Below are 26,650 nucleotides of genomic sequence, written 5' to 3'. Positions count from 1 at the left end.
GGGCTTTGTTGGCACATGTAAATTTGGCTATTAAAGTCTTTTTTGTTTTTCATTTGCACAGGTGCGTGAAAGGTTACGGGTGGCTCTTGAAAGGGTGACTACATTAGAAGGACAGCTGGTAGCCGCCACTCAGGAAGGTCGGCCGTTTTTGTGTGTGTGTGTGTGTGTGTGTGCGCGTGTGTTTAGGTATGCATGCACACTGGTATGGATTTGCTGATCTCATTAACATCTGTCCAATGAGCACCTGCCCCCCGCTGTCAACCCATGCAGGAAATGCACGCAGCCTGTTCATAAAACTCTTAAAACACAATCTTTCTTTCATCCCTTCCTCCCAAACCTGATTGTATTGTCCTCTTACTGGAGATAAAGAGACTGTAACGCTGCGGATTCTTCACTCTATTTTGTAGCTGTCTTGAATGTTGCACTCATACAGTAGAGGGTTTTGAGGGATTCTTATGAAGCAGTGTCTCGTCAGCCTCCTCTAATTCTCTAATACAAACGAGCTATAATAAAGAGAGCCTTGTGAATATGTAAATCACATACCTTCATCCAAATACTGGCATGCAAATGAACGTGTACATATTTTAATTGTCTTTCTCCAATTTACACATTCAGTGGGTCTGATATGCGAGGATTCAAATGCAAATGGCCCACCAGTATTTCATTAATACCTTCATAACATGCAGCTTTTAAGCACAATGATAAGTTAATTCCTCAGTTCGTATAATCTTATCTCCCACAAGACTCCTAGCCTGCCTTAAGAAGACAGGAACAGCGCTCAAATGCTATTAGAAGGAACACTATTAAATCACACTATCACCCAAAATGTACATCTTCATAATGTGCAATTGGAAAAAAAAATTAAGTGCATCATTGCCTCTGCTGTGCTTCGTGAACAGTAATCATGTGCTATGCCTCATTTAATGTAGCATGAATGCTGTGTGGTACTGTAGGTTAGTTTAACACATTAAACAACCTTTATAGAGTGACTTTGGTGCGTTTTTGTTTATCTAGGTGGTCATGTTGAGACAGAGAAAGGATGGACAGGCGGATGGGGATGCTGTGGACAGGATGGACAGCTCTAAACCTACATGGAAGGTACACGTGCTGTAGTTCTTTTAAGTTGGATTAGCATAAATTTGAATATTTAAATTTTGGATAGTGCTTAAAATAGCCTTGTGTGCTAAAGCGTTCTAAAGTACATTTCTACAAACATTTACTTACTAATAATGTTTTACATTTAAAGGGTAATATCACGAAGACATTTTCGTGGAACTTAAGGATCAAAGAGACTGAAAATAGCCATATAGAGTAAAACTACATTATGACTAACATTATAAGTGGAGGGAGGAAAATAGTAAAAACGAAATAAATGATAAGACCTTTTAAAGCTAAATCTTTAACGGGGCATTCTGTACATTATTTCTGTAAAATATAATGTTCGGTTATGACACAATGCAAATGTCTTGCCAAAGTAAACTACTGTTAAAACTTTGGGGTCATTAAGATTTATTTATTTATTTATTGGAGAGAAATAATACTTTTATTCAGCAAGGATTCATTAAATTGATCAAACGTGACAGAGAATAATATCTGTAATGTTAGAAAAGATTTCTATTTCAAATAAAACAATTTTTCTAATAGAATCCTGACAAATGTATCATGGCTAGTGGTCGACCGATATTGGTTTTTTGACAGTCGATGCCGATACCGATATCTTGGAAAGCAGGGTGGCCGATGGCCGATATAAATACGATATAATTGTATTTATTTTAATTAATATTTAAGAAATTTAAAAATAATTTGAAAATGGATTAAAAAATAAATGTGTTAAATAAACATACTTATACTTTAGATGACTATTTAAGAAGTATTTTTCACAAATAAATAAATATTTATACTTTAGATGACAAAGTATTTTTCACAAATAAATAAATATTTAATAAAAAAGGAAGTAAACACTGTAACCAACAGGGCACTCGGTATTCTGGGAAGTTTGTGTAATTTGGGAATCATATTTTTTAAAATAAAGCTAAGGTAACGCTCATTTTACATACAGCACAAAGTGAAAATGACATTAATATGGCAGTGGGCAAATGCATAAAGCGCAGCATAATTTGAAATCACGAGTTTAAAGTTTGTCGATCGCGCGTCTCCAGTGAAGCTAAACTCTCCTTCTGTCCGCATTCAATTCACACGGATCGACCGTCACGCAGAGAACACGCGATCATGCAGGATACAAATGCACACTTCACAAGATCTCACAGCTGGATCCGACTAAGTTTAAAAGGTTTGTGAAACTAAATGTTCATTAGTCATTCAAAGATTTGTTTAAATGATATAAATGCATATTTGCTGAATGCTGACGGCAAACAAAAACGTATTATAATGTTTGCCTTTCTATTACTAATAATATAAAAGCAATCGTTATAATACTTTTTGTATACATTTTAATTCCTTTGTTTAACCGTTCTATCAGATTATTAGACAGATTTCTGTCCGTATTAGACAGAACTGTTAACGACGACAGCGAACAAGAGGGAGAATGTGAGCACTGTGCTCAGGCGCTGCCGTTCTCAGCGCCGTCAAAATAAAAGTCTGGCGTGCCATCAAAATAAAAGTCGAACGCATCGGCCAAACAGGAAAACTTATCGGCCGATGCCGATATTAAAAAAAAAAAAGCCAAATATCGGCCGATATATCGGCCTTGGCATATTAGAATGATTTCTGAAGGATCATGTGATGGGAGTAAGGGCTGCTGAACATTAAGCTTTGCCATCTCAGGAATAAATGTAATTTTTAAACATACTTAAATAGAAAAGCTATTTTAAATTGTAATAACATTCCACAATATTGTTTTTGCTGTATTTGCTCAAATAAATGCAGCCTTGGTGAGCATAAGAGACTTCTAAACGTTAGTGTATGACCCCATAGGTTTTATCATTACTTACACCTTGCAACAGTTTATATCTGAGGCACTGGTCCAAAAGGGATCCCTCCTGCTCTAATACCTCTCTCACAGATGGTATTTTCTTTGCTACTGAGAAATAAACTGCATTGATTATGCGCCAAGTGCTTTTGCCCTTCAACCTTCAGCACAGGCTGCTAAATTGTCTCCTGTCTCTGGGTGTGACTCACTTCTAGCAGTCAGCAAGCCAACAGGAGTCTGGTCAATAGGAGAATTGTGAATTGCTCTTAATCTTTGATCATGTGGTTCATTGTTTAAATATCACCTTATCTTTTATGTATGTGAAATGCAATTTATTGATTTTCTGTAGTGCAAGATTTTTTTTCAATGCAGCAATATCGATTTGCTCATTAGTACACACAGTTAGTTTGGGAGCAGATATTAGATTGCGGTTTCATTATGAAAGTCTGTCTTTAAAGTCAGCAGGAAAGGAAATTTACCCTATTTTCTGTTTCTATCTTTTCTAAATGCTTGTTATAGAGCTTATTGTGAGTGGAACAAATTTGACCTTAGATCTGACGTTATTTCAACTTCATCCTGACTATAAGACAGACTTATTGAACACGCTTTTTTTCATGTTAACGTATTTCCTATTGAAACAGGAGGTTGTGACAGGATTTAAAGGTATTACATTTGTAAATTTACTAAGATATAGAATATTTTTGTTAGCTTTTAGGAGTGCTGTAGCATATAGATGAGCTTATACTTAACAGTTATTTCCAAATAATAAAACTCCAAATTTGATTTCATGGGGTCTTTAAGGAGCTGATTGTTGATTGTCAGACAGTCAGTGTTGTGTGTCAGCATTTTTCTGAAAGGTTACTGAATCTGAAACGGTAGCTAAAACTGCTCCTAATGAGGAAGAACATTGCAAGAACATTGCCCTGCTGACTGTTTGATACTTCACCGTGTCTGATTCACTGTCTCTTCAGCAGTCTGTGTGTGTGTGTGTGTGTGTGTGTGTGTGTGTGTGTGAAGCTCTTTAAATTCTCAACTTGTGCCATTTATTAATAGAGCTCTTCCAGATGTCATTCATGTTCTGGCTTTTCAGAGTTTATTTTAGATCATTACTGTCAGATATTATATATAAGTAGTCAGAAGGAAATCTGGACTGAGAAATATTTTTTTATATTTTTTTTCAAAATGTAAGGGAAGAATAACTCTGATGGCTACTATTATAATTTCTCTAATTGTATTTTAATAGAACAAGAGCAAAACATGTTTTGGTGGGTTTCTCCTGGGTGTTGTTTTAGCACCTGAAAGGTTGCGGTTCGTAATATTACACCTTTTATTACAGAGGAAGATAATGAAAATGCCTGCAGGCTTTTCCCAAACATACCTTTTTTGTGAAATGTACAATTGTAACAGAAATGTCTTACATTTATGTAAATTTACAGTTGACTCCAAACTGCATGTGTGATTAGTAACAATGAATCATATAGAGCTGGATAGAGAGGATGAAAGCAGACAGAAGTAGATTGCCAGAGATGGCAGATGTGGTCCAGACTGTGTGTCTCTCTGGAGAGCTGGCTCAAGCCTCCCTGGAGGGCAGAAATATGGCTGATAGTCCCTGTGGTTCATGGCTCATCAAATACTTGAAACAAAGTTTAGCCTGTCAAAGGCCGACATGGGTTTTTCTGCGGACTCCCAGCAGAGTGACTGAGAGGGTTCTGCAAAATTTCTGATAAAGCTATGAAAGTCAAAGATCATAGCATATGAGGGCATTTTTAAGAATGGGCATTTTGCACCATGTGGACTTTTTATGTGGGAGTTAAACCACATTTCAAGTTATGTATTGTGTTTAATAGCATTCCCTGGTAAAAGGTGGTTGAATTGACACATTGTGTCATAAATAAAAGGCATCCTAGGTCTTGCTAAGTATAATTTCATTTCTGGCAATTAATATGTCCCAAATACACACATACATTTATTTATTTATGTGTGAAAATGATTTTGAAAGTCTATATTTTGATGAAGAGAGATGGAGGGGTTTTTTCAAATGTTTTTCAATTGTTTTCTTTTTCTTTTTTTACAATTTATCTTTATTATAGGCAAAATTGTTTGATAATGCTGGTCAGTGACAAGGGTAAAACAATTAAATCAATCCATACAGACATTTGAAAATGTTTACACATTTTGAAAATATTTTTACAGCCATAGACGTTAAAGTGATAGACAAAGGTCTTTTGTTTTATAGATAGAGGTAAGTGAAATCTAATTGTTTTAATAAAATTTGGTTTGTATAGCACCTGCTAATGAAATAGTAGAATTATTATATGATTTTAATGAAAAGGGGGGTTTAAGTGGCACTGTATTAAATTAGTATATTTTGAGCAATTGCAAATGTAAATATAAGGGGTAAATGTTATAAAATGTGAGAGACAAGAAATTATAAATGAGTTGTCTTTGGCGGACTGCCTGCTGTGCTTCTGAATCTCTGAGCTCTCTCTGAAGAATTATTTAATTAACAGCATGTAATTCAGTTTAATGCCGAGAAGCACATCAGTGCCAATCAGCATTACTGACATCCACAAACAAATATGGCCAAAAACATTTCAGAAAGGCCTCTGTAAAAGTCCTTTTGTCAGCTTTACAGTAGTGATATAGAGTCAAGCACCCCCATGTGCCCTCATTAAATGTGCCTCTATGGAATTCTCCTGTCAGCCCTGAACTGGACGTTTCAGTTTTGAGAAAGCAGACAGTTTTTGGGGAAAAGATACATCTAACCCAGGTTGTATTTTTGTTTCCAGCCTTGAATTTTAAGGCCTGCAAAATCACTAGTGTGGAGGTTTTAATTTGCTCGGCTGTATAAAGTAGGTGGATGAAATGCACGGTCACGACGATATGATGCATGCGAGAGAACCTCTGAACTCCTGAGGCCATAATTGCAGTCAAGCTGTTTAACTTGCTGACTGTGTTCTTCAGACTCTGACTCAGCGTATTTTGCCTGTCTGAAAATGATTTAGAAGTTTATTTTGGCATTCTGAAGCTCATTTGGGAACCTAAGTGGAAATCAGGGGACCGATAAACAAGTTTTACAGTTCTCGACTAGGTCTCCATTGCATCGCTAACATATCTTTGTGTTTGTCACAGAGGCTTCCCAATGGCTCCATCGATGCCCATGACGACACCAGCAGGTCTCTGGAGCTGCAGGAACTCCTGGATAAGGCCAATAAGGAGCTGGGCCAAAACAGAGAGCGGATCAGCAGCCTGACCAATCGCATGTCTGAGCTTGAGACGGAACTGGCTACCGCCCGCAAAGACCTACTGAAGAGCGAGGAGATGAGTGCCAAGCACCAGAGGGACATACGCGAGGTTAGAATGATTGGGGAGAGAGGAAAGAGACAGAATGGGGACAGAGCGATGAGGGCTTGTCTCAGGGAAGACAAAACATCAGGCAGTGAGGACATTTTCTCAACAGCTTTATTTTTAATGAGAGACAGAAGGTTGCAAATAATGCAATTATGACTCATTCCTTGGCAAGGTCTAAAGATTTAGGGTATTTAAAGGAGCTGTTCTCCCCAAAATAATTTACTTTGCAAACTACTATTAGTTATTGTGCCTTGTGTATATGTACATGTATATGTGTATGTGTATGTGTATATTATGTATATGTGACATAAGGGTCCATTTTTTGAAATTGAGATTTTTTGAAATTGAGAATAAATAAGCTTTCCATTGATGTATGGTTTGTTAGGATAGGACAATATTTGGTAGAGATACAACTATTTGAAAATCTGGAATCGAGGGTGCCAAAAAAATCTAAATATTGAGAAAATCACCTATAAAGTTGTCCAAATGAAGTTCTTAGCAATGCATATTACTAATCAAAAATGAAGCTTTGATATATTTACGGTAGGAAATTTACAAAATATATTCATGAAACATGATCTTTCTTAATATCCTAATGATTTTTGGCATAAAAGAAAAATCGATAATTTTGACCCATACAATGTATTGTTGGCTATTGCTAGAAAAATACCCGTGCAACTTAAGACTGGTTTTGTAGTCCAGGGTCACATATGTATATGTGTGTGTGTATGAGGACTTTGCCTCCTCATTTCAGGACACCACTGCAGCACATCACTGAAGACTGTCATTCCAGTTATGACTTTCTGATTAAAAAAAATATGTTAAACATTCACAGGTGAAGCATTCAAAATAAGATCAATAAGATGTATTAAGAAAATAGATTCTAAGGGTGCTTTCACACTAGCACTAGGTGCGCACCCGGGTTCGTTTGACGTCAGAGTTGGATAATGTGAATGCTGTTTTCTGAACCCACATTCTTTTGAATCTTTTGAATCATGACACATGAGCTGTTCTGTGTTAACACTTCAAGTTTCAAGCAAACAAATCTTAAGTTTTCAAAATCCAAAGTACCAAAGTGAAGCGAGCAAGCATCCATTCATTTTGCCGACTTCTGCATAAATGTTGCATTAGAGATAAACAGTTGACACTTTGATGACACAAATGTACTCTGGTAGTGGAGGTCGGATCAAATTCTAGTGAATTTCAATTGTATGCCGATTTTTATCAGTTTCATTGTTTAGATTACTTTTCCATAAGTTGTTGTAGGGTTTTCAAACTTCCCAAGGGTTTTTGTTTTCTCTTACTATGTGCCTGTTCGACAGGCGATGGCACAGAAGGAGGACATGGAGGAGCGAATCACAACATTAGAAAAGCGTTACCTGGCCGCCCAGAGAGAAACCACCTCAATCCATGACCTGAACGACAAGCTAGAGAACGAGCTGGCCACCAAGGACTCACTTTACCGACAGGTATGCCAACCTTGAATCAGGCCTGTGCTGATTTGACGTTAATTTCAAGTATGAGTGTTGTAGGTCTGTGCTGGTTGATGTCCCATAATGCAGTTGAGATGTTCTGAGAGTCATGTTCAATCTGTGCCTGTGCGTATGAAGGGTGCATGTTAGTCAGAGGGGTTTAATTAGCCCTAAAGCAGCAGACTCATGCTGGAATGCTTCAGAATCCTTCAGCACACTGAGAAGAGGCATGCTGGGAGGAAGCAGGTACCGCCCGACTGTTTTAATATCCAGATCCATCAGCTGGAGAAAGAAAGGATTCCCAACTGCATTGATGTTGGTGCCAGTTTGGACAGAGTGTTTGTTATGAATGCAGTGGGTATAAATATCTTAAAAGAGATGGATAAATCAAGACATCTGCTCTTGTATAGACAGCATGTGTTTTGTGCTTTTGCGCTCAAGGCAGGGATGTCGTCAGGGGGGGACAACAAGGAACGTTGCTTTAGGTCCTAGCCCACTTATTGGGCCCAGGGAGAATTGGGCAGACCTAAAAAAAAATGTTGTCCCAGGCCATGTGAATATTCACAGCAGCCCTGTTTAAGCATATGAGAATGAAAAACTGCATTACATCACATTGATTTTACAGTGATAGATACAGTACACTACCCTTAAAAAGTTTGGGGTCAGTAGATTTTTATTTTTTATTTTTTTGGCATTGAAGACATTCATAATGTTACAAACAATTTCTACTTCAATTAAATGCTGTTCTTTTGAACTTTCTATTCATCAGAGAAACCTGAAAAAAAATATGATCACAGTTTCCAGGAAAATATTAAGCAGTACAACTGTTTTCAACATTGATAATAGTAAGAAATATTTCTTGTGCAACAAATCAGCATATTAAAATTATTTCTGAAGGATCATGTGATGCTGCAGACTGGATTAATAGATGCAGAAAATTAAGCTTTGCCATCACAGAAATGAATTAAATTTTAAAATATATTAACACAGAAAGCAGTTGTTTTCATTTGTAAAAATATTTCACAATATTACGATCAAATAAATGCAACCTTGGTGAGACTTTCTCCAAATACATAAATATCTTAACGACCCCAAACTTTTGAACAGTAGCGAATAATCCACATTTTGACTTTGAAACTTTCATTTGAATCATGTGTATGTATTTTGTGTGTTTGTACACTGGTGGTTTGTTTTTATGTGCACTTATTTATTTTGTGTTGTATGTGTGCTTCCTTTTTTAAATGTACTGTATGGTATGTTTTCGTTCACGTGTGTGTTTTGAGTACCTTGTAACCATGTGTGGGTCTTACCTTTGTATCTCAATATCTGTGTTCTTCTAAAATGGGGGTGTCTACATGAACGTACACCCTCTGTTTATCTTATTTTTGTGCGGTTTGCATGCACTTGTCTTTTTATCAGAGCGAGGAGAAGGTGCGACACCTCCAGGAATTGCTGGAGTTGGCGGAACAACGTCTACAGCAAACTATGAGGAAGGCGGAGACTCTGCCCGAGGTGGAGGCTGAACTGGCCCAGAGAGTGGCCGCCCTCACCAAGGCGAGTACTCAGTCACTTCTCCAGACAACAGCAGCAGGAAAAAATGAGAGAGTCAGTTCATAAGATTATTTTCTGTCAGGAAAATGCCCTCTGAGATGGTGATGAAACAAATGATAAGATAAAGAAGGGCGGAAACTGACATGAAAAGATTAAACAGCAGGATTAGATATGAGATAAACAACAGAAGCTGTTCAAAAGACCCACATGATTTAGAGAAACATCTAAAAGTTCTATGATGGGTCAAGACCCAATTTTAGGTTGCCGGTATGTTCTAACTGGATCATGGAAATCAGGAACAAAAAAAAGTGAATGGCATATTAGGCAGATGTAGATATTAAGCTAAACAATTGACATTAAACAAATGCCAACATTGTTTAACCAAAGTATGTGTGGTATAATAAATATACCCCATATTACTAATATTAATATGGTGCTATTTTAGTTTATAACTTAAATTCAGTTTGATTCCAAGGCAATAGTTTTCATTTTCATTTAGTTTAAATTTGTTTTTATTTTATTTCAGTTAATGAAAATGTTGTTGAACAGATTGTTTTAATTTAATTTAGTGAATTACTCAATAGGTTAATCACATTTGTGCTATTGTTGATATCATGTTGATAATCTTTAATATTTTGGACCTATAGAGTTCATGGTACTTTAATTAAGATTGTTGTTTTCAAGCAATTTTGGTGGGTCTTTTCAGTGTTGGGTTTCCACTTGATGTCCAAAATAGAATTTGGATCTTTAAAGGGGTCATATGATGCTGCTAAAAAGAACATTATTTTGTGTATTTGGTGTAATGAAATGTGTTTATGCAGTTTAAGGTTCAAAAAACACATTATTTTCCACATACTGTACATTATTGTTTCTCCTCTATGCCCCGCCTTTCTGAAACGCGTCGATGTTTACAAAGCTCATCGGTCTGAAAAAGCGAGGTGTGCTGTGATTGGCCAGCTATTCAGTGCGTTGTGATTGGCCGAATAACTCAAGCGTGAGACGGAAATGTTACGCCCCTCACCATACTGTGATGATGCCCTGTCAGGCCGGAGCGATGATTCAAAAACATGAAAACCCATTATAAACGAGGCATCCGTTGCATCCAGTGGGGGACATAATTATGGATTTTAATGACTTGTACTGTCTTTTTACGCGTTGCGTTGCATCGCGCCGCGTCGTTATGCAAATCTTCCAACATAGTGACGTAGATATGTGGGGGCGTGTTAGAATGAGCCGTTTAAGGTAGGCGTGGCTGACTCTTTAACTTTTATAAAGAATATCTCTTTGGATTTGAGACTTTAGTCTTTGCAACTTTAAAGATCTTCTTTCTGCACCAAGAGCTTGTAACACTCCAAAGAGAAAGGAAAAATTTAAATCGCATCATATGACCCCTTTAAGCAAAACCAGTTTAGGATCACTTATTAAAGAAAATAAAAGGTCAGACCTGAGGCCTAGTGTCAGGCAGCGTGCTTTCCGACACATTGAGCTATGGTGCTCATGTAAGTCTGGCATTATTTTTTCATCCTGTTTCAACCCTTTTCCCATCAGTTGTGTCCTTTCTCTTGTTATAAGTGTCAAAAAAGATTTTAAAAATACAGCTGTACTGTATATAATAAAGCACTACATTGCATCAGCCATCAGACATCCACAGGTAGAGCTGATATTTCTCTTCTACAGGCTTCCTCACTCTGTAGCAGTCACGTTTCATCTGAACATCAGCTCGAATTGTGGATGACAGTGTTTTGTCTTGTCAGAGTGGCAGAGAGGCAGTGGGGTTTTGTTTATAGTCTTGCTAATGTAGTTAATTAAAAATGGCAACTTTTCTCATTCTCAGTCAGTGGCATCCTGTCATACACCTCGTGCTTCAAATAATACAGATCCATGGCTGACCTTAAACCAGAATTTCTCCTTCCTAAGATCCTATTTATATGCTATCACCGGGCTATAGAGAAACCGAATAATACAACAACATGCACTGAAAAAAAACTATACTTTGATTTCTCATAGCCTTATTTTCATTTTAAATATGGTTTTTGAAAACAGATTTGACAAGCATGTTTCTGTGACGAATAAAATACAAGCAATTAAATCTAAATCTGTTTCTTGTTAAATGTGAAGTGTCTAATCTGTGAAGGTTTTAGTCCTGCTGTTGCTCTTTATACTAATACCAGTGTTTCCTGTAGGCGGAGGAGAGACATGGCAACATTGAGGAGCGTTTGCGCCAACTGGAGGCCCAGCTGGAAGAGAAGAACCAAGAGCTGGGCAGGGTGAGGACTGGGTTGGGGTCATGACACCAAAAGAAAAAGGGATGCTGAGTTTGTCACTGAATGAGTGAATGTTGGATAGAGGAAAGATGAGATATGAGGGAGTAAATGAGAGCGTGGCTTTGGTTCATTACGCTGTGTGTGTGCATGTGATTTTGATTTGTTTAAGTGCACATAAGAATGAACACTATAACCAGTGTTTGTTTGTTTTTTTGTGAGCGTGTGCGAATGTTCATATGCTTGGCCACAATGTCTCCACAAAACTTGAAATAACCCACATCAGATGGTTCATATTAGGGAAAAGTAAATAAACAAAATATCAAAATTAAAATGTAAAACGGTAAATGATTTGGCTCAGTATAATGTTTGTTTAGCCATATTGTCCCTAGCAGTTTGTATTACACACACTTATACAGTAGGTCACACTTCACAATAGTTACATTTGTTAACATTAGTTAACTACGTTAGTTAACATGGAACTGAGCATGAATTTATTAATCTTAGTTTACTGTATATTAATTTCAACATTTACTAATACATTATTAAAATAAAAAAATTGTATATTATTTAATGGACCTTTATTAACTAACATTAACAAAGATTAAAATATATATTTATATATTGTGTTACCATAATGGATTCTAAATATATATTTTTAAAAATTATATTTTTAAAATTAATAATTTAATTTAACAAATAATATAATATAATACTTATATATGAAATATATTTTAATATAATATATCATAAAATAATATAATATAATAATACTTATATATTAAATGTATTTTAATATATAATATTTAATATACACTTTTTCACTTTTGACAATAGAATAAAAGTTAATGGACATGTATAACCATAGTTTAATGACATTTTAAAAACCGGAACATTTTTTGTTTGGGTTTCAAGGTTAGTCTGTAGTTATTTCGATTAGATTGAAATAAAAACAATGTAAGTATTCGGTCCGAATTTGATAATAAATGTGTGTTTCTGTGTGTGTGTGTGTGTGTGTGTGTGTGTTAAGGAAGACGTGTAACCTGTTGCACAATAGGTCTTGACCAGGCCTGCAGGTGGTGTGTTCGATCTCACTGTGGGGATTATGCGGCCTGACTGCTCTGATTAGCCTGTTCTGCTTTGTGTCTTCTTCTGTTTTTTACACACACAACAGAGGCAAACAAAGATCGTTAGGCTAGCACTCCTGTACAAACACACTCACACACACATGCTGCTGCTCTGAGAATATGGGACATTTTTTAGCTCATCTTGAATCAGCTGAATTTCCCCACCCCCAGTGAGAGCAGAGCTGTAATTGGCTGCTATATTTAGATTTTGAATAATTCATGCATGGTTAATTTCCTTCTGCGTGTGAGCTGATGATTGTAATGACTTAAAGCAGTCAAAGAGAGTCCTTATCCTCCTTCAGCCTTAATTAAACCTTGATACTTACACCTCAGACTGGGCTTGCGCTCCCGCTCTTTCCTGACAGTCACAATGCTGTGTTGACTACATTTTAAAGACCGTTGCCACCAAAAGAAAATTAAGATTTTGTTGCCAGGCAACTGAGTGCCCATATCCCGCTGCAACTGTGTTTAAAAGTCATCACCCCTGCATTCAGCTACAAGGACTGTCATTATTCATGTTCTTGAGGGATTATCACAAAATGCACACCAAACACCCTTAGAAATATGTGAGAAATTAGTTGTAAATGCTGAAGCAAAATGTGAACTCTCAAAGGCAGCTATGTGTTTTAATATCATGAACCTGACTTAAAAATCAGACATAAAACTCTTAGAATGTGATGACAGTGCTTCAGGGTGTAATGCTGCCCTCTATTGGTTCTACTGTACGCAGATTATCAGAAAAGCAAATTCCAGTCTAGTTGTACTCTTAAAATAAAGGATGTTGTTTCATACTCCCCTTTTTTTCTTGCTTCCTTTTATCTTCTTTATCTTATCTGCTCGCTGTCACTCTTTCTCAGGCTCGGCAGAGGGAGAAGATGAACGAGGAGCATAACAAGCGTCTGTCTGACACTGTGGACCGTCTTCTCACAGAGTCCAATGAACGGCTTCAGCTGCACCTGAAGGAGCGCATGGCTGCGCTGGAGGACAAGGTACAGATTTTACAATACCCACCTGCACATACTACTGTTCACATTTGACCATTTGATCAGCCGATGCTTAAAGAGTATTTAAGCAAACATAGCAAACACACTGACACAAGGGTCTCATTACTGACTGGTTTCCCAGGCCTCAGATTTACATGTACTGCAGGGGGGGGATATTAACAGCTGTTTTTTTTTTATATTTTTAACATTTAATTTTTTTAATGTTAAAAGAAAATATATTTTCAGTAATATTTTTAATTAAATTTTTTCAGCATTGAAAAATAATTTTTTATTGTAGCTTTTTTCTTAATGAACATAATTAAAATAAGATAAGAAAAATAAGATTGCTCACGTTAATTGTAAAAAAATATTTAAATGATCTATTATTATTTTTTATTCATAAGAAATTAAATGTTGATTATGTTGATTTATTTTCCAAATGTACATTCATCTTATGAAACTATTTAAATTATTATTTAAATTATTTACATCAAACATTATATATTATTAAATGATAAATTAATTCATTTAAATGATTAAAGATATTAATATTTATGTCCATATTTATAGTCTGCCTTTATCCTAGAGCGTGCACGGCCATATTCTGTAAATCGCTTGTGAAAAACATAGGTATAAAGGTTTTCTGTTCAGCTTCAATGAATAGAACCCAGTCCTTTCCTCTTTTGAGCTGCAAGCTGAGATGACAGAAGTGGCCAGATGTGAAGGGACAGGCTGAAACACCACACGTAGAGAGAATGTGCAGGTTATCTTTGGCACAACGTGCTGCTTAAATCTTATTGTCAACTTTGTTTCATTTGTTTTTTTTCCCCCATTCCCCCATCAAGAATGCACTCATCCATGACCTGGAGAATTCCCAAAAACAACTGGAAGAGTTCCATCACAACAAGGTACAGTGGCACTGCGCATTAATAACACAGATCTGCAGAACATGAGCAACAGCCAGGAGTGTTGCAGTTTCAAGAGATAACCGAGGAGCATAACACGTCCATAGACTTTTCTTAATTAACATCAAGTGTTTAAGTTAGGATATTTATATGAACGTATAAAGAAGTGTGTAAGTGTTTATCCTGTAGATCAGGGGTCGGCAAGTAAGTTTGGCATCGGGCCAAAAACTATTTTCGCCACTAGATGGCGGGCCAGAGCAGAGCCAAAGGATAATTTAAGAAATTAATTGATGAAAAATGCAACTAGAATTGCCTGTGACAGACTGTTACAGTGTCTTTTGTAACTGGTAGTGAGCCGTTACTCTGTGTTAAATCCTGTAGTAGGACAGTCATTAACAAAAATCCACATTTGTGTGGCGGTGTCCGGGTTTTACACTGGATAAATTAATAAAGCAGAGTACTGACACGTAACCTGGCAAGTACCTTCATTCACCGCCTTGCTAAAACACACATATGTGGGAGATGCGGAATGGATTAAAATAACTATGAGTCATGCTCTTAACAAACTATGTTTTATTTCCTCTTTCCATATTGTGAATAATAAATGTGTATCATTTTAATTTGCTTGTTACACAATGGAGCCTAGATTATTGTAATAATTATTTGACGTAGCCTACTTTTACACTGAGAATTATTCCTTGGCATCCTCATGTACTAAACTGCATTTTTTAAAATTGTTTGCGTGCTGGAGGTATGCTATTACGTAGTGCGCAGAGTGATGTTAACATTTAAAGGGGTCATATGATGCTGCTAAAAAGAACAAGACAACTATACGTTCATCCTATCTAGTTTTGTGAATGCAAAGCGGTGTCTTATCTGCAACGAACTGTCTGCGGATTAAAGTGACATCCATATCACCCAACATCCAAAAAATCGTGACTGATGGAAGATGCCAGTTTTCACTTTAAGTGAGTAGCCTACTAAGCCTGTGTAATAGCCAAAATGTATTTTGAATGTAGTTACTGAATTTCATCTTTTCAACTTTAACTCTATTCATATAGCCTACTCGTTTACTCTGTCGTTTCAAGAGTATAAGCATATGCACCCCCAGCTGTTCTGCATCCATGATCAAGAATTTTTAATTTTTTTTGCTGATTGTCTTGTCAATCTTTTTGATAAAAAGGAAGCTGAATTTGCTTTGTTATTGTTCACGTGTTGGTGCTGAGGCCCCGCGTTATAAGCAAACGTTTCAATGGTTCACTGTTTTTTCATACCACACATTTCATGACAGCTATTTTAGAGGTGTGTCTAGCGATCCACAGACTCTTTAGAATGTCTTTCAGAACTTTTCAAATCAAAAGATCTCAATTCATCTCAAAATAAAACATTGCTGCAAAAACGTTCTCGTACTTTTATTTTGAAGGCAAAATCACTAAAGACGAAGTGATTGTAAGTAACTGTTGCTGTCATGACAGATATATTTCAGAACCAGCCACTATCAAAATAATCTGCAGGCGCGGGCCAGATATTATTGCTGGCGGACCAGTTTTGGCTCACTGTTTCCGACCACTGCTGTAGATGGTCTTCATTTCTTTCTTTTTTTTGTTATTATTTTTACTTTGGCTTTTGTATGTTCATTTTATAGTGTCCTGCAATGTGATTTTTAAAAATGCAAATATTTATTTTAAAAAATATATATACATAAACTACTATTCAAACATTTAAGGTTGGTAAGATTTTGTATTGTTTTTAATTTTTTTTGTTTTTAAATTTAAAATACTCATGCTGACAAAAGCTGCATTTATTTGATCAAAAATACAGTAAAACAGTAATATTGTGAAATATCATTGCTACTTTAAAAAATTGTTTTGTATTTTAATATATAGTTTTAAATTTAGTTTATTCCTGTGATGGTAAAGATGATTTTTCAGCAGCTAAAGAAGCATTTTTGTGTTAATATTTTTCAGGATTCTTTGATTAAAAGAAAGTTCCAAAGAACAACATTTATTAAAAACAGAAATCTTTTGTAGCATTATAGATGTCTGTACTGTCACTTTGATCAATTTAATGCATCTTTGAGGAATAAAGTATTCATTTATTTTTAAAAATCTATTTTAAAATTATTATTATGATCTTATTTTGATCTTTATTCATTCGAGTTCATAAAAGTGGTTTTCATAATAAAGAAAGAATTGACTAATCAAGTGTTTTTTGGTTGTTTAGGAGAGGCTTATTGGGGAGATTGAGAAGTTACGGGCTGAACTCGATCATCTAAAGCGCAGGAGCGGTGCGTTTGGAGATGGAACACATCCTAGGTGACATCCAGATTTAAAACATTTATAGTATTTTGTTATATAATGAGCCCTATTTTTATCTGCTCGTTAAAAGTGATGTGCTAAGTAAGCCTCTCTCTGTTGACCCGGGCTTAGGTCTCATCTTGGCAGTGCCACAGACCTGCGCTTCTCAGTGGTGGAAGGTCAGGGAGATCACTACTCCTCCACAGGGGTCATACGACGGGCTCAGAAAGGTCGACTGGTGGCACTCAGGGATGAACCCACCAAGGTGTCAATGTCACACCTACTGTACATCTCCATCTGTCACTGTCATAAACCAAAACTTGTTGTAATATGTACTGTACTGGTATAACTGTAGTCACTGACACACTTTGGCCTTGTAAACTAATTTCTCCCTATTCTTTTCTTTTGCCTCGTTGGATGTGTTCGTTGTAAGTTCCGGGTTCTCTAATCCACTTCAAAAATGTTGATAGCAAATCAGATCTTACTGAAACACTAATATCTGGAAGCCTGATTTGTAAACTCCACAAAGTAACCCTGATCCTTGTCTTTATTTCCAGATCCTGCCGATGGTGGAGCAGGATTGGGATCGCTCTCAGCCCTCTAGCTTGCGAGCCAGCCGTACTCACCTGATGGGAAGCGACACTGAGCTGTCTGACCTGGACGATGAAGACCGTGAGACCATATTCAGCTCAGCCGAAATGCTGTCTCCCAGCGGGCACTCAGATGCCCAGACGCTTGCCCTCATGCTGCAAGAACAGCTGGATGCCATCAATGAGGAGATCAGGTTGGGATACAGACTTTTAAAAGTGACAATATGGAAATCTTGTTTTGTTTTTGAGCAGCTGCACAGCAACAGCCTGACAACCAGCATTGTGGCAATGAGTTCTGCATGAGCTAGTGCCACTTACATTTTGTTCAAAAAGCTTTTTAAAACTGTTGAAGCATAAAGTTTATGACTAAGCGCTAACTTAGCAGCATAAATGGGTCATTCAGAGTGCATCAGTTCTGATGTCAGAACTATCAACACATTAACATGTGACAGTCCGTATTTATTTATCATCAACTGTTCAGTATTCATCATTATGATGGAGGCATTGTTACTCATTTAACTTGTGAAGACGTTAGCCAGTCAACAGAAGTAATTTGCATAAGTCTAAAAGGTACTTTAGCTAAAATAGGCTGTTTAATTTGTTTTTGGTGGACAAAACATTGACTAACATTATAAGGAATTTATAATTAGTGTTGCATATAGGCTCTTTAACTTACTGCCAGCTTAAAGACCCCCTTAAAAGAGTAGAAAAACCCTTTAACAGTTCAGGGTTACACTTTACAATATTTGCTTTAGTATATGAATGCTTTAAATCTGACATATCTTGCGACTTGTGTGAAATCTAATCATGTGCCTCAAGTATATCAGCTTAAATTCTTAAAATGTCATGTTCAGTTGTTTTATTGATCCAAGCTTGTGCTCTAAACTCATGCTTTGTTGAACAGAGTCTTCAGAAGAGTGACCAGTTGCAGCCAGAGCCAACTTTCTTCTCAAACTCAATGACCTTTTTTCGATTTCAGAATTCATTGACCCTGCAGGCAGACTAAAAGAGCACCTGTGTGTCTCTGTGCTCTGGTGGCCTGCAGATATAACTAGAACGGTAACAGAAACTGTCAGGCAGGCCAAAAACTTCATTCTAAATCCAAACATTGCTCTGAAGCTTGTCCTGATACCGAGTTGTCTGGATTCCTTTCAGCAGCACAAAGCGATGGAGGTGGAACATCTGTCATATATGACAATATTTGTGAGTTCTGAGTTGTGGATGAATATAAATGCCAGACAATAGCAGAGCTATCACCTAAAATGTGCAGCAGTGTGCAGATAGCAGTGACTCATGACCTGAGCTGTGGCTTAAACTCATGAGGGTTCAACAACAGACTATACTTCCAGGGCATGAATATTAACATATATCAACAGTAAGAGGAGTCCTGGTGACATTTTCTTTGACGGCTGAATACATAATGCCCTATAAAGCTGTTAGTAGTGCATTTTATGGTTTCCCAATTAATTCTAGCCACCGTTATAATGTATTATATGTGCAGTATAGAATATATACACATTCAGGGGTGTGCATAAGTGGTGTGGAGGTGTTTAAATAAGTTCAGACCACTAATTTGCCTACCAGCATGGTTGACAGCTGTTAATTTACAATCACCGTTTTAGATCGACAAACTGTAATACTGTATAAGATGTCAATTCGAACTTAAAACATAAATCTAAACTACGCACTGCCGGTTTCAACTTGGCAGCACTAAAACCGGCAATACATATACTTACTTCCTGGCAACCCGCCAAAATAAAAGCTTGCTGATTTTAGATTTGAAAAATGTTGAAAATTCATATAAAAATTAAAAAGGTAATAAAGAAAAAAAAATGAAAACGTAAATATTAGCATTGGGTTTTTAAGTGTACTATAAAATACATTTATTTTTATTTAATAATATTTTTAATTTTAGAATATAATAGTATTATCACTCTGCATTTGTGCATTTAAAAGTGCAATAACACTATAATTACTATTATTAGTTCTTAAATTTATTGTATAGATATATTTAATGGGTCACATTAGGTGCAGTGTGAGCAGCAAATCAAATCTCCAGGTGCTCTCATGAGAACCAGACTGAAAAATCTATGTGCGCTCCTGTACACAGCCATTCTTGGCTACACGTTATGCACTTATAATTTATTAGATGATGTAAGATAAGGCATAAAATTGAGTGTTTTATAGGTTTTAATGCATTCTATTATTTGAAAGTATAACTATAAATATGGATAAATGGGTAGCCAACATTAAATAGATCAAATAGATCATTAAATAGATAAAAAAATGGTTGGAAAAGTGTGTCTCTTCTGATTTGAGTTCGGTTTTGGTTTGAAGTGTATTCTGCAGAGAGTACAGTTTGAGGATGTTTGTGTCTGTTTTATGTTAGAATTTTCTCCATCTAGGTGCTAAATCTCTTTCTCCTTCTGTTCCAGAATGATCCAGGTAGAGAGGGAATCAGCAGAGCTCCGGGCGGATGAGATCGAGAGTCGAGTAAACAGCGGCAGCATGGACGGCCTGAATGTGACACTGCGGCCACGCTCCTCCATCCCCACCTCCGTCACCGCCCTCTCTCTGGCCAGTTCATCACCCCCCGTTAGCGGCAGATCCACACCTAAACTGACGTCCGGTTCAGCAGCCCACGAGTTGGGCATCATGACCCTGGTGATCCTTGCTTCACATTGCAATCCTTTTATTTTGTGTTAACGCCGTTAAATCGCCTTTTTCTAACACTTAATCATCTGTCACCTTGCATCTTCCTTTGTCTCTTTCTTCCTGCTAACACTTCAGCCTAGTGATTTAAGGAAACATCGCAGACGAGTGGCTGTAAGTGTGTCTTCATCTCTAAATGACTAAACTGAAGACTGGATTGCTTGTGCTAATGAAGTGTGTGTGCATTAGATAGATGAGGTTGTGAATGTGTGTATGTGTGTTTGTTTATTTATAGGTGACTACGTTTTAATGATTTGTGTTCAGCGTGTGTGGGAAATGTCATTCGTTTTTTTTTGCAAGAGGCGATATCGTGATGATTTTGTTTGTGTGTTTTTGTCCCAGTCTCCTGTGGAGGCCCGAGAAGACAAGGCCACCATCAAGTGTGAGACGTCGCCCCCTTCCTCCCCCCGCAGTCTCAGACTAGACCAAATGAACTTCGCTCAGCTAACAGGAAGCCTTGAGGATGGCCGAGGGTAAACGCACACACAAATCCACAGATGATTACGTCTCAGGTGTTAATAGATCCTTCTCTGATTGAACTGGATGAGACATAATTTTCCTAGCAGGCATAACTGAGGACAGATGAGAGTTTGTCATAGGCAGAGATGCTCTCACAAACACTCAACTGCTCTTGAGACTATGGGTTTATAAACTAGTTAATTACTGTCAGCTTGCCTTTGTTTAAGTCATGTGTGACCCACATTTGTTCTTTAGTACACCTCCAGGTGTGTCATGCGCAATAAGATTTGTGAGCCAAGTAGATAACTTAAATCTTTGAAAATAAGCTGATTATTGTAGGTTAAAAAAAATCACATGTATTAATTTAATCTCTTCAGTTACCTTCTGCAGATCATTTGCTTTAAAATTAAATTTTTGTGATAATTTACCTGCTTTCTTTTTAAACTTGTATATTTTTATAGTGGGACAAAATGTCAAAGATGCTGTTTTCCATAGAGCTTTTCCAAAAATGCTGCTGTTTTGAATTTTCTATTCGACAAATAATCCTGAGCAAATGTATCACAAAAATATTAAGCAGCACAACTGTTTTCAACATTAATAATAAGAAGAAATAAGAAATGTTTCTTGAGTACCTAATCAAAATGATTCAGCTTTGGCATCATGGGAATAAATTACATTTTAAAATATTATTAAAATATAACTTTTTCTGTTTGTTTAATCAAATAAACCTAGCCTTAATTTGCATAGGAAACTTGCATCAAGAGCATAAAAAATGTACTGACACTAAACTTTTGAACATTAAATAATTGAATACTTTATATAGACAATAATATTTATAAGATAATATCTTGTTTAGAATATCATGTATATAATTTATCATATGTTATTTCAGGATTTGAACCTAGGACCACTTTTAATACTAAATAAAATCATAAAAAATAAAATCACTATAGACTTATACATAGAATTTCTAAATGATTTTCTGGTGGGCATTTTAAAATATTATTAAAATATAACTTTTTCTGTTTGTTTAATCAAATAAACCTAGCCTTAATTTGCATAGGAAACTTGCATCAAGAGCATAAAAAATGTACTGACACTAAACTTTTGAACATTAAATAATTGAATACTTTATATAGACAATAATATTTATAAGATAATATCTTGTTTAGAATATCATGTATATAATTTATCATATGTTATTTCAGGATTTGAACCTAGGACCACTTTTAATGCTAAATAAAATCATAAAAAATAAAATCACTATAGACTTATACATAGAATTGCTAAATGATTTTCTGGTGGGCAGTATCATATTTAGCTATCATGCTGTGTTTTTAATTATGTTGCTCCAGATGTTTTCTCTAGAGCATCATCTACTATTTAAGCTCTGTGAGGATTTAGCTGGTGTGATGTTTTTATGCGGCTAAATTTAATGATGAACTACCATGGGTATTGTCGAATACAAATCACACTTTTGTAGTCTGACTAATTTAATTCAAATAAGACTTTCAGCAGGTGTCCTGCACACTCAGACTAATACACATTGATTTGAACCAAAGCAAGAAATCACTCCTGATGTGCATTTTTTCAGTCTCTCTCTGTCCTTCCTACTCCCACATCACTGCTGGGGAGTTATACTGCATCTCAGAGCCGCCTAGCTCTATCACGATTTAATGTTTCACACAAATTTATGGTGATGTCAGGGGAGGAGTGATTTCATTACGATTGAATTGGCTTCGATAGATCCAAATAAGAGTGCAGGAATAACTAAGCATTTCTCAGCAGGGCAGGCAGTTAGCCTGATTAAAAGATTGCAAACAGAAGTGATCCTGCATGTTATATAGTGTGAGGTGTTGTTTACACAGGACAGGTTTTTGTGTTCTGTCTTATATACACATACTTCAGATAAATGTCTTTATCTTTTGTGTCAGGCCTCACTGTTTTTAAAGCATTTCCCCTTCACCCTGGCTGTTATTAAGGGCAAAAATCCTTGCCACTGTTACTGTTTCTATTCGACTGCCGTTTCTGCCTCCACATTGCTGCACTTCTCATTTGCATTAGGTTAAACTCTGCTCAACTTAGTTTTGGTATTGATAATAGTTTCTAATGCCACCAGAATTTATTAAAAATGAATGACTTCCAGTTGCTTTGTCACTACAGATTTCTGTCGTTGTGAACACCCACACAACACACTAATCCACCCAACAACGAAAATTCTGTTATCATTTACTCACACTCATGTCAATCCAAATCTGTAACTGTTTTTTTTCTGTGGAACGCAAAAGAAGATATTTTGAAGAATGTTGGTAAGCAAACCGTTTTGGTTCTCAATGACTTCCATTGAATTTTTTGCCCATATGATGGAAGTCAGTGGGAACCAAAACTGTTTGGCAACAAACAGTCTTCCACAGAAGAGAGAAAGTCATACAGGTTTGGAATGTCATGAGAGTGAGTAAATGTTGACGGAGTGTTCATTTCTAGGTGGACTATCCCTTTAAATGCTTTACTGTAAGTCACACAGTGCCTCTCTTTTTCCTCACTTTCTCTTTCTCTCTCTGCTTAGGGGCAACAAAAAGAAGGGCATAAAGTCGTCTATCGGCCGTCTCTTTGGCAAGAAGGAGAAATCGCGTTTAGATCAGCCTTTGAGCAAGGATGGCCAGATGACACCACCTGCCATTCCAGGTAGCATGAAACAAAAACGCATACATTACATGCAGGAAATGTCATGTTTTTATTACTACTGCAGAGTATCACTTAAAAAGCCTTACATTCAGTTTTATCAAATTTAAGGCCATAAAAAGTCTTCAAAATGGTATAAGAAAAGTCTTACTTGTAATCCGAAAGTATTTGGTTTATTTGTCTTAAAAAAGTAAATGAAATATTAAAAATGTATTTTAATATGTTGTTACACTTCAGATTTCGAGATGGGCATTGGAGATACCATGACCTTGAGCAAACTGGGCACACAGGCAGAGCGAGACCGCAGGATGAAGAAAAAGTAGGTCTTCTCTGCTTTATATCTCACTCACACAGCTCCTTCACCCTGACGCCCAGCAAATCACCCTGAGACATTCACTAATCTGACCTAATCCTAATTACCTAATTACACAGCTCAATTAAAGCAAATGACCAATCAATTGGATGGCAAAGTGCCATTTCCTGCAGATAAACAAGTTACAAATAACGCTTAATAGTAGACTAATAACATGGCCTCATTTGAGTGTACTTTACCATCTCGTAGAGTCTATCCTCATCTCCACATCTTATCTCTGTCCCCTGGCCATTAGCGTGACAGAAAAAATAGGTTTCCTAATCAGCACCTGCCATGTGGATAAGTTTGTGTGTGTGTATCCATTCTTTGGCACTGTGCTAAGAACAAAATGTGCTTCTTGTTTGGGTGTTAGATGAGAAAAAGAAATTGGATAGCCTTTGCATTCTAATGAAATAAACGATGTTAGAAGAATAGCCTAGTGCTGTTCTCTAATAGAATGAAAATCTGATTCAGATAAGTTCATATTTAAAATAATAGGAACAGGAATAAATTACATTTTAGAATAGATTAAAACAGAAAACAGTTTTAAATTGTATACATTTTTTATGTTATTACTATATTTTTTTATCAAATAAATGCAACCTTGGTGAGCCTATTAAATCTTATAGCTCAAACTTTTAAATAGTAATGTATATATTATATTATATTATATTATATTATATTATATTATATCATATCATATATCATATCATATTATATTATATTATTACATATCAGGGCTTAGGTCCACTTTCATGCTGAACAAAAAATAACAATAACATTAAAAACATAAGTAAATTTTAACTCCAGACTTTTGAGTGGGCATGTATATTAGCCAGAATAAAATTAACATTGCTGTTTAAATCCCCATATCGTTTAACCACTACACTGTGTACTTCATATGTTCAGACTGATGTGAGTTTGACGTCTCTAGGGTTGTGTTTCCTCTAAGCTCTGACCTTTCTTTGTCTTCTATCAGACATGAGCTGCTGGAGGATGCTAGGAGGAAAGGGCTTCCTTTTGCTCAGTGGGACGGCCCAACTGTGGTCTCCTGGCTCGAGGTACAAAGATATCAGCCACCATCCCTCCCACAGAGCAGTAATGAGCACAGCACTCATGATCTCCATGGTTATAATCACACAAATCATAGTGGGGTGGTATACGAATGACAATAATTACGATAATTACTTACTCGCTCTGATGATGATGGAGATAACCAAGATGCATCTTGATGGACTTCTCTCTGACATCCTCCAGCTGTGGGTGGGCATGCCAGCTTGGTACGTGGCAGCGTGTCGTGCCAACGTGAAGAGCGGCGCCATCATGTCGGCACTGTCGGACACAGAGATTCAGCGAGAGATCGGCATCAGTAACCCGCTGCATCGGTTGAAGCTGAGGCTGGCCATTCAAGAAATGGTGTCACTGACGAGTCCGTCAGCTCCTCTCACCTCACGCACAGTAAGAGCCTGTCTGTAAACTGCTCATACAGTCGTGGTCAGAATTATTTGCACCCTTGGTAAATATGATCAAAGAAGGCTGTGAAAATAAATCTGCATTGTTAATCATTTTGATCTTTTATTTAAAAAAATTCACAAATATCTAACCTTTCATTGAACTAAAACAATTGAAAATGGGGGAAAATCTCATTATGAAATAAATGTTTTTCTCAAATACACGTTGCACACAATTATTAGCACCCCTAGAAATTCTTATGAGTGAAATATCTGTGAAGTATATTCCCATTTATATTTACAATTTTGAGCATACCAGGGTGATTATGAACATGAAATTATCCAGCCATGGCTTCCTGTTTCACAGGAATATAAATAGGAGGGAAAACAAAGGCCAAATTCCCTTAATCATCCATCACAATGAGAAAAACCCAAGAATATATTTCTGATGTAATGCCAAAGGGAGGTTTCAAAAAGCATTGAATAAAAGGGTGCCGTTAATTGTGTCAACTGTGCATTAGAGAAAAACATTTGTCAAATGATATTTATAAAATTTGTTTTATTTAAACCCAAATAAATTATTCGTGATTTTGGTCCAGTTTAGATTAAAATAGGCATCTGTACACCTACTGCATACGTAGAAAATAATTGCCGGGGGTGTTAGTAACACGACTGCCAACTGTACAGACTTGCCTTAAAGGGATTTTGCTGTAAAGGTGGATTTGAGGACTATGCCATGTGTGATCATTTATCTGTGTGTGTGTGTGTGTGTCTGTTTTTCTCTGTTCAGTCTTCCGGAAATGTGTGGGTGACTCATGAGGAGATGGAAAACATGGCATCCTCGACCAAAATGGTTAGTCCATCTGGGTGACTCCTTTGTGCCCGCGGTGCCATGCATATGCCACGTTTCCGCAGCCCTCACAACCCCCAGCCTGCTGCCCCTGAATCCACCCCCATCTCCCTCTGCCCTGCAAACTACCCAAAGAGTGCGCTTATTAAACCTTTTGCATGTTTCTGTGTGATTGCTGTCCTGTCGCTTTGCAAAATTATTCCATATTTAACTGCATTTGCAGTAACCTAGTAACAACCACAGCTGCTTGGTGTGCACTTCATCTACTCTGACTGGACTGAACTTATTTAGCTTGAAGAGAGCATTGTTAACACTCTCCTCTGTGCTCTAACACGCTGACCTTTGACTGACAGGAGAATGAGGAAGGAAGCTGGGCTCAGGTGAGAGAGCAACCGAAAGCCTTCCAATTACCTCTTTTTATGTGGTCTTCACTTTCCATTTTAAAAGTCTGTCAGTAGCTTGGTATATTTATGGAGTAGGAAATAATTGACAGATTTTCATATGGAGTTTCAAGTAAAAAATTGCAACTATATGTAAGGAATACAATGAGAACTTTGTTAGTTTTATTTAAAAATAAAAAGTATTTTTATGGGCCAAAATGCACTTTTATATTATTATATTCTTAGAATATGGTTTTAATTTGTTTTAATATATATATATATATATATATATATACAT

At 36.6% G+C, this 26,650-nt stretch overlaps 1 protein-coding gene across 1 annotated transcript in view; it reads left to right on the top strand.

Annotated features, from left to right (window-relative positions):
• ppfia4 (PTPRF interacting protein alpha 4) overlaps positions 1-26,650 on the top strand; it is a 123,816-nt gene that overhangs the window by 89,884 nt on the left and 7,282 nt on the right. Inside the window, exons 4-23 of the mRNA XM_016443653.1 lie at positions 62-135; positions 1,014-1,098; positions 6,062-6,283; positions 7,603-7,749; positions 9,172-9,306; positions 11,487-11,570; positions 13,549-13,680; positions 14,520-14,582; positions 16,803-16,894; positions 17,009-17,141; positions 17,434-17,660; positions 19,902-20,130; positions 20,257-20,292; positions 20,521-20,651; positions 23,204-23,322; positions 23,557-23,638; positions 24,651-24,732; positions 24,929-25,129; positions 25,913-25,975; positions 26,326-26,352. Coding sequence (XP_016299139.1) covers positions 62-135; positions 1,014-1,098; positions 6,062-6,283; positions 7,603-7,749; positions 9,172-9,306; positions 11,487-11,570; positions 13,549-13,680; positions 14,520-14,582; positions 16,803-16,894; positions 17,009-17,141; positions 17,434-17,660; positions 19,902-20,130; positions 20,257-20,292; positions 20,521-20,651; positions 23,204-23,322; positions 23,557-23,638; positions 24,651-24,732; positions 24,929-25,129; positions 25,913-25,975; positions 26,326-26,352 — 2,364 coding nt within the window. The remainder of the gene's footprint in view (positions 1-61; positions 136-1,013; positions 1,099-6,061; positions 6,284-7,602; positions 7,750-9,171; positions 9,307-11,486; positions 11,571-13,548; positions 13,681-14,519; positions 14,583-16,802; positions 16,895-17,008; positions 17,142-17,433; positions 17,661-19,901; positions 20,131-20,256; positions 20,293-20,520; positions 20,652-23,203; positions 23,323-23,556; positions 23,639-24,650; positions 24,733-24,928; positions 25,130-25,912; positions 25,976-26,325; positions 26,353-26,650) is intronic.

The sequence above is a fragment of the Sinocyclocheilus anshuiensis genome, unplaced genomic scaffold (assembly GCF_001515605.1).
Source record: "Sinocyclocheilus anshuiensis isolate Anshui unplaced genomic scaffold, SAMN03320099.WGS_v1.1 scaffold51, whole genome shotgun sequence".
Taxonomy (NCBI): domain Eukaryota; kingdom Metazoa; phylum Chordata; class Actinopteri; order Cypriniformes; family Cyprinidae; genus Sinocyclocheilus; species Sinocyclocheilus anshuiensis.
This window is presented reverse-complemented; position numbering and strand designations above follow the sequence as displayed.